The 17,457-nt window shown below is 36.9% G+C and overlaps 1 protein-coding gene across 1 annotated transcript; it reads right to left on the reverse strand.

Moving 5' to 3' along the window:
- Positions 1-2,218: 2,218 nt before the first annotated feature.
- PABPC1 (poly(A) binding protein cytoplasmic 1) lies at positions 2,219-17,194 on the reverse strand. Its single transcript, XM_051970934.1, has 15 exons — positions 16,362-17,194; positions 13,644-13,837; positions 13,380-13,495; positions 11,167-11,306; positions 9,901-9,995; positions 9,429-9,566; positions 9,000-9,095; positions 6,220-6,486; positions 5,915-6,005; positions 5,423-5,533; positions 5,173-5,327; positions 4,587-4,671; positions 3,843-3,973; positions 3,176-3,270; positions 2,219-2,683 (listed from the first exon to the last, which is right to left on the reverse strand). The coding sequence occupies exons 1-14, from the start codon at positions 16,552-16,554 to the stop codon at positions 3,178-3,180; spliced, it is 1,905 nt and encodes a 634-aa protein (XP_051826894.1). The 5' UTR covers positions 16,555-17,194; the 3' UTR covers positions 2,219-2,683; positions 3,176-3,177.
- Positions 17,195-17,457: the final 263 nt, after the last annotated feature.

Raw genomic sequence — 17,457 nt, forward strand, 5'->3', positions numbered from 1 at the left:
GTGAAGGGACCAAGAAGGAGGGCAGACAGGTGGTATAACTGATAAGATTGTTGGCGATATCAGGTAAATGACAATGAAAAATCTGTCTCATACATCTACCAGTTTCATTTTAAAATAGAATTTATATGCTCACAAGGTGTGAGCATACATACTGAAAAAGCACTTTTATTTCCCTCCCTCCTCAACCTGGGGATCTATGAAAGCCTTTAAAAAAACTTTAATCATGGTATTTCAGCGTTCCTTTATAATCATATAGGGTCTTACCGTATTACCAAAGGAGTCCATGATTTAACAAAAAAAGGTTAATAATCCAAGTTAGATCCTTGTATATTCATTTATAAAATAGGTTAATACTAGCATCATCTTCAAAGAATTATTGTGGAATTAATTCGTGTAACATTATCTTCAAGAATTCAATGACTCAGTTATCATTTGCTTAAAATCACTTGTCACCGAGTGATATAAAGCTCACTTTACACTATGGAAATTCTTAGGAATTTTTGACATCACTTAAAAACTGGGTTTCCAAAGACTGACTTTTGGTCTGTTACCTAGTTCTTATTTCCAATCCCTGAAGCAGTCTGACCTCAGGCCTGTGAAAGCAGCAAAATAATTTTTTCCATATGTACAAATTTTAACATTTCTTTTGAGTGTTTTTGTAGGGTTTGAAAAAGCTATTTGTGTTTCTTTTGATCTTTTTGACAAACTACCTTAGTAAAATTTAGGTTACATATTAGTTATCAAATAGTATTGTAAGGAACGTGGGGGGGAAGCAAATTGTAAGGACTTATCAATGGAAGGGCAGAATATACATACTGCTTGTCTGAAGCCCAACAATTCTCCAAACCTCTTAATGTCAGTGAAGTGAACCACTTTAAAATTTTATCCATTTGGTTCAGTAGTCTCCTGAGATGGTAGTTAACTTTCCTTCCATGTTATAAGAGAACTTTGTTCCTTCTGCATTACTTAAACGTCTCTACAGGACTCAAACTGCATTGCAGCTTTAAGATTAAAATGAACTGGAAAATATGCAGAATTCTAGGGATCCGTATGTTTGTTGTCTCCCTTTCCCTTTTTTGAGTTTGACACAAACTACATTATAATTGAATATTTGTATTTCACTGAGTGCTGGCTTACTGGCTGTCTTTATGATCTACTAACCCTTTAAAAGTGTGCTTGTGGTACCTAGTGACCTGCCACAGTCAAGACTCATAGCACCCACCCATCATAAGGAAGTCATAGCCAGAGACTTTCCTTTTCAGTAAAATGAGCTATACCTGTAGGAAAAAATTTTAAATTGGCGCTATTACAGCGAGTTTAAGACAAAAACTTAGGAATGCCTTCCAACCAATGTAGACTATTACCACCTGTGCTGGCTCTGCAATTTATATCAGCTGCCTGAAGGCCTTAAGATATGTCTCAGTGTATCTTGCTCAGGGCCAGAGTTTCAGTTGTCCCCAGAACTCAAAATACTCTATCCATCACAAACTGGCTTTCACCAACCATTAAGCTTACTAAATGATTCTAAATCGCCGAGTTCTGTTCAATAAATCTCTTTTAAAAAGAGAAAAAGTCCATAAAACAGTTGATAAAAAAATCTCTAGGATGAAAAACCTTACTATAAAGTCAGAATATCTAGAGACCAGCAGGATAAAGTTAAGGCATAAAGGTAAACAGATTTAAAGTGCAAGGGCTCTATAACATTCTGGCTACTTGAGCCTTTTCTGCTAATAGTGAGGTAAAACTGTATTCCAGATAGGCAAGGTAAAAGTCAATCAAATCTAAAGATTGAAGACTATCATAATGTAATTTCTAGCTCTAAAAGCTCTGTGAAAAGTTTGTTTCAATTCTATTTTTAATACAATGGAAAATAACCTTTCTCAAAGGATCTCAGTTAAACTGGATTGCCATCTGAACACTTTGTTAATCACAAAAACTGAAATTTCGAATATAACTTTTCCCAAACTGAACCTATTTTTATACAAATGTTTTTTAATCTGTCAATTCTGATCCACTCTATCCTGTTTTGAAGGGAAACTTTAAAAAGGGACATTAGATTTGTTCACCTCTATTGTATTAACACCTGAAGGCTGACAAGCAATTTATAGGTTTTCCAACTGAAAGACATGATGTTGGCTAAATTCCAGCTCAGTACTCAAGACCCTAGCTACTTTAAAGCATGCCAATATAGAGAGACTGAAAAGAGTATAAAAAGTCATTGTCCACTGTTTAAGGAATTTTTATTAAAGCAAGAATTTTATAATCCAAATTACGTTTCCTTGCTCAGCTATCAATTCTGTTATCTAAAACAGTGGTGATATTCTGAGCTTTTCCACAGTAAAGAATTACAAAATTAAAGAAAGGAATGCTTTAAATTTTTGTACTGTGCTGAAAATTCTTTTCCCCCCGGGTCTATAAAACATTAATTTGTTTTTATATATTTTACTATTTTTTTGGGTTTTTTGTTTTTTCTTGTTTTTTCTTTTTAAATCAATAAGTAATCTAGGACTAGCATTAAGTTTGCTAGACCTGGCATTTGCTCGGTACATCAGGTTCAAAGTTTCCTTTCCTTTTTTTATTTATTTTATATTTTGCAATGTTTTTTCACAATATTTAAGTTTTTCGATGTTTAGATATTTTTCTTCGGTGAAGCAGAGGTTCCATTTCGTGGTCCCTGATCTTTCTGTAAGTTAAGAAAAAAAAAAGTTTATCTTTCCTTTTTTTTTTTATTTTTTAGCAACAGGCAAGATTCTAAGCCAGGGGTCATCAACTTATGGAATGTGTACCCAAAAAGTGGCATGGCTGGTTCCTGCAACCAACCCACAACAGTTAATAATGCCATCTTTTATCCTAGGTGGTCCTTAATTTCCACCCACCATTACCATATAGTAAATTGTCTTGTAGGTAGCGCTATCCTAAAGAAAATCATCTATTTGCTAGTACTTGTTTGGCAAGTGTGTATCAAAGACTTTGGCAAGTTTGTTTCTTCTGGTTGACAACATGTCAAATAAGTGAATGTGGGACAGCCCTTCATGCTTTCCTTTCCCACAGCAATTTGTAATTATTAAGCAAAGAGATTTTGCTACATAATGTATTTTAAACTCTCCATCTAGTAAAAACTTTTGAGGATAGTAGGAAAATCAACTTGCATTTTTTCCCCCTCCAAAGTACTTACTCTTAAACAGTTGGAACACCAGTGGCACTGTTAACTGCTTTCTGGGCAGCTTCTTTAGCTTGGTGAGCTTGCAGTACAGCTACAGCTTCATCAACCTGAAGACAACCAATTAATGCAATCAGAACGAAGGGGGTTGGCTATTATTAGTCAAAAAATACAGGGATGACAAAAAGTTCTATCTAGAGTAACCCTATCTTGTCCTAGGCTATGCCAATTCCATATTGTGGAGGGAACTGGCCATGGCTGGCCCCTAAGGACATAACTAGGCATGGCAAATCAAGGGATTTGCATTATATCTTGGTAGAACCTTCCTTCCAGGGTTCATGCTCTGTGAAAGGCCTGTGAGAGCACCCCAATAAAGGAATGAAGAACCTTAGTGAAAGGAAGACAATCACTTACGATTGTAAACCTTAATAAATAAATTGGGCAAATTTCTAGTGATAATAGGGAGAATGCTAGAATATAGAGTAACCAGATTTTGAATCCAACATGAAACTTAAAAATGGCTACACATAAACTATAGAATTTTACAATTACAGAACTGAAGGGGATCTTATAGGTCTTCTCAAGTGTAACCCTTATGAATATTTATTTACTTGTTCATTTTCTTTTAGTGAAGACCTGAATAAAATCATTCAAATAGGTCTAGGTCAGAACCTGACATTACCTTAGAGCGGAGAGACTCGGGAGACTCAAGCATATGAAGAAGCTCAGAGTTGTCAATTTCTAGCAACATGCCAGTGATTTTACCAGCCAGGGTAGGGTGCATGGCCTGAATGAGTGGAAACAGCCGTTCACCTAGGGGGGGTAGGGTGAATAAAGTTTTCAAGTCCTTATTTTATGTTGGCACCTTGCAAAACTGCAAAGCAGAACTATAATATTAATGCTTGTATACTCTACCTATGAAAAATACAGGAAAAACTGCTTTAGTAAGAGGACTATGGTTTCTTTCATTTAAAAAAAAAAAAGGAAAATTCCAGATTACCCACTCACAATTCATCTAGTCACTCCAGGGTACATCAGTTTTTCCCATGAATAGACTGTATAATATTAGATGAAAAATTCAAGTCTCGGAGAAACTCAGCAATCCAGCTGTCCCCTCTCCATTTTGGTTCAAATTCCCCTTTCTGGAAACTGGATATGATGACCTCAAACCCCTAGTCTAAGAAAAGCAATAAAGTTCCTCTTTATTAGAAAAGAGGCAGATCAGTCCAAATTACCTAAAAATACCCTTGGGATGCTACCACCAAGGTACTCAAAAATAAAATAAAAATAATCTCATTTCTTCCTGAAAATTATATTGCTTTAATTTCTAGCCCCCAACTCCCTGAATTTGTCAATTAAAAATGAGCCCCATCAAAATAATTAAAGAAACTGAAGAACTCAGAATTAGCTAAGATCAAATACATACCCAACATCTGCTTTTGCTCTTGAGGAGGGGCGGATGCCAACATGGAAGCAGTTAAAGGTTCCTGACCTTGCACATGAACAGCAGGCTAGAAGAAAAATAGTACAGATGAAGGCATAATGAAGATTGTAATCAGGCTATTTGAATATGAAATAAAATGGTAATACAGAATTTCCAAGGCTCACAGCCCATTCCAAAGTAACCCCTGAAACTTCCTTTTTTTCCTTCACTCCTGCAAACGTTTCCACCAATATTTTGCTAAACTGCACATCAAATAGTCAGGATAAAGAAGAAACTGAAGTGACTTGGTTCTCTGACTGAAAACAAAGCAATTGGTTGTTAAGCATCATCTGTTTTTTTATCTCTTAAGTTCTGTAGCTAAGAAATAATCAAACGTTCTATTTTTTAAAAAAATTCTATCCATGTTATTCATCTATTATGGAAAAAAAACTTGCATTTTACATGCTATTGAAAAATGGAGACAGATGCTAATAAACTTTTTTTTAAATCACCCAAACTGCTTTATTATGCTGTTGCCTTCAGTTCCTGTCGGGATGGCCACCTTTTATAATCAGAATTAAATCCATACCTGCTGCATGGTAACCTGTGGTTGTGCATTAAGATGCTGTTGAGGATTGCGAACACCTGCAGCATACTTATATTGTGGAACTGTGCGGACAGCAGGAGTAGCTGCAGCTGCAGCAGCTGCAGGACGTGGACCCATTGTCTGAGTTGATGTGTTTGCTGAAGGGAGGAGGAAAGGATTTTAAACATTTAATATTTAATCTTAAAAAAAATTTTGTGGTTATTTATTACATTCCAAAGATGTTAACACTCACCAACACGTTGTGTTGACATGACTCGTGGAACCTGTGAAGAAGCTGGTCTCATTGTACTAAATGGCGGCCTAGGAGCTGCTGGGCGGATAGCACCGGGCATATTCTGGAATGCTTAATTTAGAAATTCAGCCATATATTACTCATATTTTAATACTCAATCACATTTACCTCACATTTGAACAGATGTGGATACATACAAGGACTATAAAACCAAATTCTAATTAACTATAGCAATACTTTTTTCATACTCCCCTCTGAAGACCACTCAATGAACTAAAACCAAGTTTGAAGAGGAAGTTAAAAGTAAACTGAAATTAAGTTATGCTGATTTTCATGAAACTAAAACTCCTTAAAGACAACTATACTTCATGGATCCTTAAACACATGATTATTGTGAAGGAGCATCTTTTAATTAATGATGTCCACTGCTAAATACAATATTTTAAAAAAAGGGGGGGGGGGGGAAGAGATGGGTGGAGGGGAAGTGCTTACGATGAGGTCTGGCACCCTGAGCAGTCCAGCGAGGACTTGGTCTGAGTTGAGCAATTTGGCTAGCAGGATAGTATGCAGCACGGTTCTGAGTCTGTAGAACAAAAATTAACCAATTACATCTATCATATCTTTATGTCTGATTCTACACACCCCTAAGCAAGTACTTCCATTATATTCTCACTGAAATATTTAGCAAAACATACAGCATACATACTAATGATTTTATTATCAAACATCTTCATGTCAAATGCTACACATCAAGCTAATTTTAAAAATAAAGTGGGTATCTTTTCTCTAGAGCATACCTGAGGAATAGCTGCCATGAAGTAACCTGAAGGAGGCTGATAGGGGTTGATTACAGGGTTGGGCACAGCTCTGACGCTCGCCATTCTCTGCATATACTGGTTTGTGAGGTGAGCCTGCCGCTCCTCTTTGCGCTGGGCTAAAGCTACATACAATGGCTTAGTGGCAACAATTCTGCCATTCATTTCTGTGACTGCTTTGGTGGCTTCCTCCGGCGAAGAGAAACATACAAACCCAAACCCTTTGCTGCGGCCACCTTCCATCATCACCTTGTTCAAAGAGGGAAAAGACAAAAACCACTGAAATTAAACACAATCCCAGAGAGGCAATAACAAGCATGCACAAATAACTTTACACACATTATCTCATTTCTTCATTATTCTAAGTATTTAACCTTATTTTTCTAATTATAAAACTGGGACTCAAAGAGACCAAGTTGCTCATTTCAATGGTCACTGAACTAGCAAGTTATGGGAATGTTAAGTTAAATGATTTGTTATAAAATACAAGGAACTTCTGGATGATGAGTAGCATACTAGGCTTTACTCTTAGAATATTTCCACAATTAACTTAATTGAATTCTGCATTGTATATTTAGCCCAGTACACTATTTGGGATTGATTTAAATTTATTTTTCTCTAAATGCCCCCACATGGGGAAAACCAAAGATGAGCTGCTTCCTCCATCAACTAATAAGGAACACCTGAATAAGGGGGAATGCTTGTCCTCAAAGAGTCCCCACAATTAGAAAACTGTAGAAGCTCATCTCACCACACCTAGGAATAACCAACTAATGAAATGTCACATTATTCCTGAATACTGCATATTGGGGTTTATTCTAGACATGTTTCAAGTAACTTGTTTTCTATTACATGCAACTTTTAGCCTAATAAGAGAAGACCTAAAATTAAGTCATCCCATTCCTCTTTTTAGCTAAGCTCCCCAAACTGGGAAAAGCCCAAGATGATCTGCTTCCTCTCAATTACTAACAAATTGAAGTAGTAATTAAATGTTGAGAAGGGAATAGCATAATTATCTGTATTTTCTTCACCATATATCTATTTTTCATTGTTATTCTCAGTACCAATGAAATCTGTCCACATTTACTAAGACAACTTCAATTTATTTCCACACTCCAAATTCCAGATGGAACGAACTATCAGCGTGAATATGGCGAAACCAAGTTATTTTTCTTCTAATGGTTACAAAGATTTGATTGTTTTATGTCAAAATACTCACGAAACAAGGTAAAGTATCTAACAGTTATAATTTAGATCCCCACATAAGTTAGGAAATTGTCATTTAATTTACAAATCACCACAGGCTGCCTTTAAGGTAATCTGGTTTGCAAATTTATTAAACTTTCAATGGATACTCCCCTTTTTACAGCAAGGCACCCAGATACTGGGCTAAGAGAAAAAATGCTCGAGATGCAGTCATACTTACATATGAAAACAAACACCTGTGAATTTTTTCATTGTAGAATGAAGGCTAGTAAGTGTTGTCTCTAGTACACAAACTTACTCTACACTTCGTGAAAAAAATAATCAAAAAGTGTACCTTAAATGATATCACAAAATAGAGTAGGCCATCATGCTTTCTAATATCTCAACTTTCATTACTGAACTCATAACTACTTCCCTGCAATACCCTATTAGTATGACTTCTGTCCTCACCAAGTTCTCTATTGTCAGTTCATTTATATTTTACAACTAAAAATTCAAACTATGTGGTCCATTGGCCCAGAGGCAAAATCTTAAAAAGTTATCAGAATCAGACTTCTCTATCAGGGGTTCTAAAAGTAGAGTTAAAGAACTTAAAAAAAAAATTACTATTTCAATAAATGAAAATTCTTTAAATCCTTATTACTTTTACAAAATAGACAAATCTTTATTATTCTTTAATATTTGCAAAGTGCTCTGCACTATCCCCATTTGAGCTCCAGCCTTCTATCTCCTGTCATTTTCATAAAATATTCTCTTCTTCTCAGAGACTACCATGACACCTCATGCACGGACTGTCCACTGGTTAGGTATCCTGTTTCAAATCTCGCCTTACTCTAGTATAAATTTTCCCAAGACATTGGTCTCTCTCAACTCCAGGTTGAAATCACCTCTAGGATCAAAAATAGTATCCTGTTTGCTAAAATCCTTTATAATTTATCCATCTTACCTCCCTCTCCCCTGTTTTCCAAACTTTAAACTTCACTCACCCCATGCACTGTGCAGACACTGCTTCCCTGGAATGTTTTTCCTTTTGGCTTCTGACTTCCTTCAGCTAAAAAACCCACCTCCCATAAGATGCCCTTCCTAACACCCCTTTTACTGCCTGTGCTGTTCTCTTACTCTTAATTTATTTGGTGTATATCTTTTTGTACATTAATTGAGTTCGAGAGCAAGGAATGTTTTTAGGGTTTGGGGTTTTTTTTGGGGGGGGGACCCTTTTCAGTATCCCCAGGTGTTTAATATCATTTCTTAGAGGCTATTAAAAGTGAGGTTCAGATTAACTTTTAACAAAAATAACAGCAGGCTTACTGATCATATATTTACAGTTACCCTTAAAACTTGATTACAACAGCTTTTGAAAATTTTCTTGAAGAACATTTAGTATGACTCTGTTTACTGCTGGTAATGGGTGCTTAGATAATTCACTTCATCCATCTACATATACACACATTCACTTCATCCATCTACATATACACACACACATATCTAAGAAATGCCACTTTTCAAAAAGGAACATTTTCCAAAATATTTAGAAAATCTAACATCCAAAGCTTTACCTTTGCACTAGTGATTGTACCAAATGGTGAGAATTCTTTTCTCAGACGCTCATCATCAATACCATCATCAAGATTTTTCACATATAGGTTAACACCCTAAAAAGAAACAGTTAATAGTAATTATGGAAAAGTCTTAAGGATATTCAAAAGTGGATATCCATGCTTAGTCAAGCCATTAAGATGCTTTTATTGGGAAAATTTCAAAAGTTCTCCAACGTCTATTTATTCTCTATTCTGCATTTCAGTGGTCATTTCCCCTTCTTCCCTCCACCCAGTTTTAGTTTTTAAAAATAAGTGGAATTAAAACTATCAATTCTAAATTTATTTTTACCAAAGTACTCATTTTTCCTCTAGGCTCAAACAATGTTCTCCACCCTGGTCTTATAAAATATAACTCTTGTCAAATAACAGGAAAAAAACCCCACAAACCTGGTATCTGGTGATCCTATCCTGTTTCATTTGTTCAAATTTGCGCTTGAGTTCTGTCTGTCTTTCCACTTTTTTCTGAGCTCGGCCAACATAAATTTGTTTTCCATTTAGTTCTTTCCCGTTCATTTCATCTACAGCCTTAAAGATCATAAAAGATAAAGCTATTTAGATCCACAGGGTAGTCCATTAAACTAGGAAAATAACCAATCAATTGGTCTACTTTGAAGCTTGTACTTTAAAAACCAAAACACCTTTCAAATTTATATGCATCACAAACTTTTCAAAAATTTTTTCATGTAAATGAAATGTTTTACATTTTTTATGTAAAACACATACAGGAAATGTAACAACTCTCTAAGTTGGGTAACACAATAAGGATTAAAATACCACAATGCCCTTTTTTTCTTTCAGAGTCTACTAGTGCTCTAATTGCATACAAGATAGTCATAATTTGGGAAAATTAAAGCCTTACTTTTTGTGCATCTTCATGTCTTTCAAAGCTCACAAAGCCAAAACCTTTGGATTTTCCACTTTCATCAGTCATTACTTTTACACTTAAAGCAGGTCCTTTAAAAGAAAAATTTAACACAACAATTCAAAAGCTGGTAAATAATTTTTCAAAATTCAACATATATCAGAAGAGAAAAAAGTATTAAAGACCACATGAAGTTTTAATATATAAAAAGCTACATTAAGTTGTAACCAGCAACATTTTTTCCTTTATAAAGGTTTACTAAGCCCTTTCTTTTGTCTTTTATAGGTATTCCCCTTGAAAGGCTTCCACATCAGATTTCAGAAGAAAAATTTCTTCTTTAAATAGAAAATGCTGTTTTTATGAACACAAGAAAATGAAATCACAATTGGTTAAACCTTGACCCAACTTGAAATAAATTATATATGATGTATCCTTAAGCTACAAAGTTTGATAGGACTGGTATACCTAGGTGGTTGTTTTTTATAAACCAATTTATCCAACCATTCCCTTAGACTAAGTCTCTTTTCTTCCACACAAATGATTTTCAATAAACTTTTCGCCTGTATAAGAAAAATTTCCACCTCCATATACCCACAGGCCACTTAACAGCTTTAGGGTTGCCTCAAGTTCTCAAAAGATTGCTATGCCTTATACACTGAGACAGCTTGTGTCAGGGACAAGAATTGAAATCAGCTGTTTCTGACTCCAGTGTCAGTCCTTTATTTACTCTACCATTCTAGGTATGTATATCTAGTTTAAAAAAAAAAAAAAAAAACCTCTATTTAAACACAAGTTTAAAAAAAGCTGAGATGGTTTGTGCTTTTGAGGATTAGTAGTATGTGATAACATGGCACAAGAGATCTTTTGCAATTATGGAAAATATATCATTGTTCACCTACCCCAAAATCTGTAGCACTGATTTTGTAAATTTAGGACAACAAACATGTAAACAATGACTTCTAACTTTAATGTTATCTCAAAATGCTTAAATATTTCTTAAACTACTTAAAATACTGGAGAACACTTCCTATTAAGTTGGCTGGCTCTAATCACCTGGAAAATGTATTGCTATTATTGTCAACAGAATTAGAATCACATTTACATGGATTTTTCAGTAGACTGAAATGTTAGTTTAAACAAAGAAAATATTTGACAATTTAAATTTAAGACCTATATAGCACACCATGTAATTTCTTATAACAAAAAATATAAAGTTATGGCTTAGAACTTTACAAATGTAAAGAAATATAACAGAGACATTACCAAACTTGCCAAAGAGCTCCTTAAGTCTTTCATCATCCATGTCCTCACCAAAATTTTTGATGTAAACATTGGTGAACTCTTTTGCTCTAGCTCCAAGTTCTGCTTCTCTTTCTTTACGGGACTTAAATCGACCGACAAAGCTAATTACAGAAACAAAGACTAATATTAGTTTTTTGGGTGATTTTTTCCCCTTTTAGTTCAGGAGAAAGCTGGCTTGATTTTATAATGATTTTTGGCAATTTTGAAAATTATTGTAGTCTCTAGAGATTACTAAGTGATGCAATGGATAAAAGTAGGAGAGTTAGGAAGACAAATCCAGCTTCAGACACTCACTAGATACATGACCTTGGGCAGGTCATTTAACTTTGTACTCCTCAGTTTTCTCATCTGTAAAGTAAGTTGGAGAAGGAATTGGCAGAACACTCCAGTATCTCTAGTAAGGAAACCCCAAATAGGCTCAGACACAATTGAATAAAGTTTGAGGCAAACTAGTGTCAAGTCAATTTCATTTTAAGGGGGCAGGGAGGAGAGAAGGGAAGACAAGAATAGGATTCCTGCTGACTTCCATTAGCAACATTTTCCTATAAGATATTAAACCTAAAACACAAAATATTTACATGTGGACATTTCTACAATCTGTGTCCAATCTTTCCTTTCCCCACCACCCCACCAAATGCTCTGAAGCCATATTTTAGGAAACGCAACATTAATCCTAAGAATTGTACAGTAGTGCTATCTCACGGACTTTTTACTAGTAACAAAATCACTTTTTAGATTTTTAGTACCTATAATGCCTTCAACAGAGCTCAGACTTCTGAATGTTTTACCTTTCTTTTGTATCCCTAATAGCACAATGATCAGCAAGCTTAAATGTTTGACTTTTAGTAAGGGAAAAAAATATTTATGTAGTGCCTACTAAATTCCAGCAATGTTAAAGCACTTTTTACAAATGTACCTACTGATACAGCTTGAGAAGTAGATGCTATTAGCCCACTTTCCTCAATTAAGGTCAAGACTTGCCCAGGAATGTCAAATGAACTATTACAAATCTGAGGCTAAATGTGAATGTAGGTCTTCCTGACTCCTGGATCAACATTCTACTCACTGTATCTCATTTCTTAATGTTAACATTATATTGCAGATATTCCATTTGCCTACCTCCATCACCCAGAGTCACTTGTTTTTTTAAATAAAAAAATCAGTGAATGATGCTTTCAATTTTTAAACATTTTCACTTGTAACCTAAATAAAAATACCTGGTAATTTCATTGCTTTTCATCCTTGTGGTAATAAAGTGGCTAATTGCTGGCCACTTGTAGCAACAAAGAACCCAGGATTTTATTTCATTTATCCACAAGCATAAAAATCCCAGCGGTGTCCAATTTATGTATGGTATTTAGGTCTTATTCTCATTTTTCATGAGTAATCTTCTTAATCCAAACTTTAATGCATAGAATTTTCTTATGGCATTATTTTGAAACAGACCTTTCAGTGTCCACAAATAAAATCTACCTTTGTTTTCCTTTTTGTATCCTAATCAAGATATTGACTTTGGTCTTAAGATCAAGGTCATCTTCAGAAAAAGAAGAATGCTACAAAATCATGTTCCTTTTCCTAAGCTAATGAATGACATGTCAGACTAAAACCTGAGTTTTGGGCATTTAAGATTTACAATTTAAAGGGCTTCATTATTTAGATAAAAATGTGAAAATTTTTTCATTTAAATCACTCCCCTTACTAGTTTTGTTTCAAACATTTATCTACTTTGTGATCTTTAAAAATCATTGGAAACATTTAAGAAAATTAATCAAAATTTCTATCGCCAAGGATCACTACCTTACAAACAACTTTATACATTCCTCCTTTAATTTTTTGCTCAATTTCAAATTCTGCATTTATTCCCCACAATTTTTCCTGACTATTTGTATTAACATTTAAAGTAAATATTTAAAATTATATTATCATCAATAGACTATAAACTCCTTGGTGACAGGAACTTTACATTTATTTATGTTTGGACCCATAATTTATTGTACACAGTAAGTACTTTTAATATTTGTTCTTATCATCCAAAATTTTGAATTCCAGAGATTAGGTGATATCCAGAAGTCACTCAAGATGACTTCAGACTATTTCTTTAGCACTTGTACCACCAACTAGATGGTCCCAACAAGTTAGATATATTAAAACTATCAAGATGGCTATATACTTACACTTTTCGATCATTAAGAAGCATTCCATTCATTTTTTCAATAGCTCTTTCAGCAGCTTCCTGTGTCTCAAAGTGTACAAATCCATAGCCCTTTGACCCATTTTCATCACATACCACCTAAAAATGTATTATCATTTGTTACTAAAGTTATTATTTGCTTAGTAGTTTCTAAGTATTATATTCTGATCTCTTTTGTGATTTTCCTCATCCAAGAATGACTAAATACTGCAGACTAATATATTCTTTAACTCAAGTTTTAACTTACCTTACAAGAAAGGATGTTTCCAAAAGCAGAAAATGTATCATACAATGCTTTATTATCAATGGATTTATCCAAATTTTTGATGAATATATTGCCCACACCACTTTTACGTAGTGATGGATCACGTTGAGACCACATGATACGCACTGGCTTGCCCTTAATGACATCAAAATTCATTGTATCCAATGCCCGTTCAGCTGTGGGAAGAAAATAATCAGATTATCTTTTATGTTCTAACGTGTTTTCAAGTTTATGTATTCTGAGGGAAAAAAGGCCCTAACACCTTAAAAATGGTCTCAGAAGAATGTTGTCAATATTACCTTTGTGATTATCAGGCAAGGAAGAAGCTGTCAATACCTTTTAATCTGTTCAAAGTGTGGTGTGATAAATGAAATATCAGAAATCAATTATTCACATGAAAAGATGAATACAAAAATTTAAAATTACTGATATCTTCCTTAATTATCCAAGATATTCATTCTTTTACCAAATAGCCACAATTTATCCCGATTTTTCCAAATAATCAGATGATCAAGTTTAATTTTTGATATTTGTTACATTCCACAATCTCTCTCCCTCAATGTAAATACTACTTTTTATGGTATAATTATCACTGAACCCAGATGCTTGCTAGACAGATACAATTAACACAAAAATAGCTATCAATTCTTTAACTTAATAGCTATGGTTGCAGTCAAGATTTGACTTAGCAAAGATTGACTATTATAACTACAGGATACTTCACGTTACAAAAATATTTAGCCCTAGGGCCAAAGGACCATCATTAGTAGCACCTTCCCCCTACAAGAATGAAAAACTTCCACTTTTCATGACGTCCCAGGTACTTTTCTGCAAACGAAAGTTCCAGTTTTTACGTTTTGGAAATCAGCTAGCCAGCCCATTATCAACTGGCCACACATACTCAGTTTCTCCTGGTTTTAGCTGACTTTGCTTGAACTTCTTTTAAATGAGTCACCGCTTCCTATTTATTAGAAACTGGTTACTTTAGAAATATTAGTGTATATAAGCCCATCCTATCAGGTAGTGTGTAGACTAAAAAAAAAAAAAAAATCACCTCTGAATAGTTGTTTAAATTGACCCTAAGCCTACAAATTATAAAAATATAGTCCCAGAGGAGAAATGCTTTCTGTTGATTGGTTGCTGTACTGCTCTTTAACTACTAGAAAGGATCAGTAATGTAAACAGAACCCTGTATCCATGGTAACCTACAGCTCAACTTTTCAAAGCACAAAGTAGTTTATTTTTCTCTAAAACTTTAAAGTTTAAGCTCTTTATGTATGAGCCAATGCATGAATCAGGTCCCATCTTAATATTTTCTGGTTATTAGTGATAGCCAAATTACTGTATTCATTTCATCAATTAGTTGACAAAAAGTGATTTAAATCAAAAAATCAGAAAAATAAAATCTCTTGGGAAAAACCATTCAGTATCATCTACAGTTAGTTTCAATAGCACAAATGACAAGAACAAATTCTAATTAAAATTTTAGAAAGATTATGCTCATCCATTTCACATAGGTATTTTCCGTTCAAGAACTGGTAATGAAATTAACTAAAAATGTTAGTCAACAACTAAAGCTTAAACTTAAAAGTTTCGAAGTTGAGAAATTTAAAATTTTCCTCTTTAGTATAATGTATCATCAAATGGAGTTTTGAAAAAATTGATTCCTGTCAAGTTAACAAGACATAAATTTTGCCTTGAATTCACAATACTTTATGTTCTAATTCCAGAAATCATGAATTTTGACTATTGATACAATCTCGATTCTAGACCCTAGCCAGTAGTTTTTACTAAACAGGATACTCATCTAGAATTCACATCAAAATAGAATCCCGCTATACTTCGAAGGTAATGGTTATTTTAGTACTAAGCGATGAAACTTTGTAACACAGAAGAAACCTCAAAGTCACATCAAGTGAAACAGAAAGCAAATATCGAGCAAATTTCTAAATAGCAAGTTCGGATTTTAAGTATATTGTTTTGAACTTTGGCATTTACAATGGTCAATAGAGGCCAAATAGGGGTAAGGGTGGGGTGAAGGGGAATTATCCAGAGGCAGTTTTTCCTCAACTACACCCCCTACCTCAACACTTTCCAATGGGCATTTTATATGCCGGCAAGAGTGTAACTGGATTTCAAGGGCCAGAGTTCTCTTGAGGATTTCAACAGAGATAGGCCTCTGGCCTAAGGGTTACAGAGTTCAACACGTGGTAATTGGGGGGCACAACCTGACTTTTTTGGCATGAACATCTTCCCCAAGGGTAGAGGTCCCCCATATACCTGAGAAGTCTCATCACTGGCAGCTGTGGAATGGGCCGGCGCCCAACGCCCCAAACCAGCAAACCCACGCCTTAGAGGGAGGGCTTGGGAAATACAAGATCCCAACCCCCAAACCTACGCGTCATCAAAGTTTGGAAGTGGCTTTGCGGCCGAGAAAATGGTCGCAAAGGAGGAAGTGCTCGGGGCGGGGGGCGTGTGGGTGCCGCGTGTGTATGAACATGGCTCCAGGAGCAGCCCAGTCCCGACGCGGCTTTTTCCCAACTTGGGACACCAAACCTTGGCCGTCCTTCGATTTTTCTCCCCCACACACCCAAAAGCTTCCCTCCCAGACTGTCCCCTCGGACCCACCCCCATCCGGTCTTCGGCTCCCTCGTGGTCTCTACGCCCCCGACCCTTTCCCTCCCGGCCCCGGGCTCTCACCGTCCGCCGGCTGCTGGAAGTTGACATAGGCGTAGCCCAGGGAGCGGCGGGTGATCATGTCCCTGCAGACCCGGATGGAGAGGATGGGCCCGGCCGGGCTGAACTTCTCGTAGAGCATCGCCTCGGTCACATCGGGGTGCAGATCCCCCACGTAGAGCGAGGCCATAGGGTAGCTGGGGGCGCTGGGGTTCATCTCGGCGCCGCCGCCCGAAGGGCCACAAGCCGCGAACTTTCCGTGGGAAGAGGTAAGGGAGTGTGGGGGGCCGGAGTCTGGAGCCGGGGGGCTGGGGGGGAGGGGAGAGAGGGCAAGCGCAAAGGGACAAAAATCAACCGGAATCGAAAACTACTCAACGGCCACGGAACGAGTACGATCCGCCGCCGGCTACCGGTGCTGCTTGCTCAGGGGCTGGCTCGTGAGGTGGCTGTGGTCCTGGCGGCGGGGAAGGCCTGTCTCTTCGTTCCCTCTCGGAGCTGCTGCGGGGCCGCGGGCGGCGGGTCGGTCTCGGCTGCTTCACCGGGTTATTTTATAAAAGAGGAAAAAAAATAAAAGTCTCCGGCGGGGGAGACGCGGATTTTTTATGATTTTTTTTGTGGGTTTTTTAAAAGATTTTTTTGTATTTTTTTGTATTTTTTTAATAATAAATGTGTGTTCCGGGCCCGGAGCACACACTCCGCACTCACAGCACTAACCGCCGGGGAGAAGGGGACGCGCCGCCTCCCGCACCCTCTACTTATACCCGGCGTCGTACTCGCCCCGCCCCCGCGCGTCTGACGCCGGCGCCCGGCGCGAGCGTCAGTCCAGAAGGAGGGGGAGGACGAAGAGGAAGATGAAGGGGAGGAGGGGAGAGAAAAAGAGGAGGAGGAAAAAGCAGAAAGGAGAGGGAGAGGCGGTAGCGGCGGCTGCGGGTGTGGGGAGGGGTGGGGTGGAGAGGACAAGGGGGTGGGGTCACCGCGCATGCGTCAGAGGATGGGGCGGAGCGAGGATCGACGCGAGGTTGGGGGAGGGGCGACTCTCTCGTGGAGGAGGTCCCCGACCCACCCTCCACCGGGGGAAGCGTTAACCCGTCACTGCGGTGGTGGGCGGCGCGCGGTAGCT

This window comes from Antechinus flavipes, chromosome 1 (assembly GCF_016432865.1).
Source record: "Antechinus flavipes isolate AdamAnt ecotype Samford, QLD, Australia chromosome 1, AdamAnt_v2, whole genome shotgun sequence".
NCBI classification, from domain to species: Eukaryota; Metazoa; Chordata; class Mammalia; order Dasyuromorphia; family Dasyuridae; genus Antechinus; species Antechinus flavipes.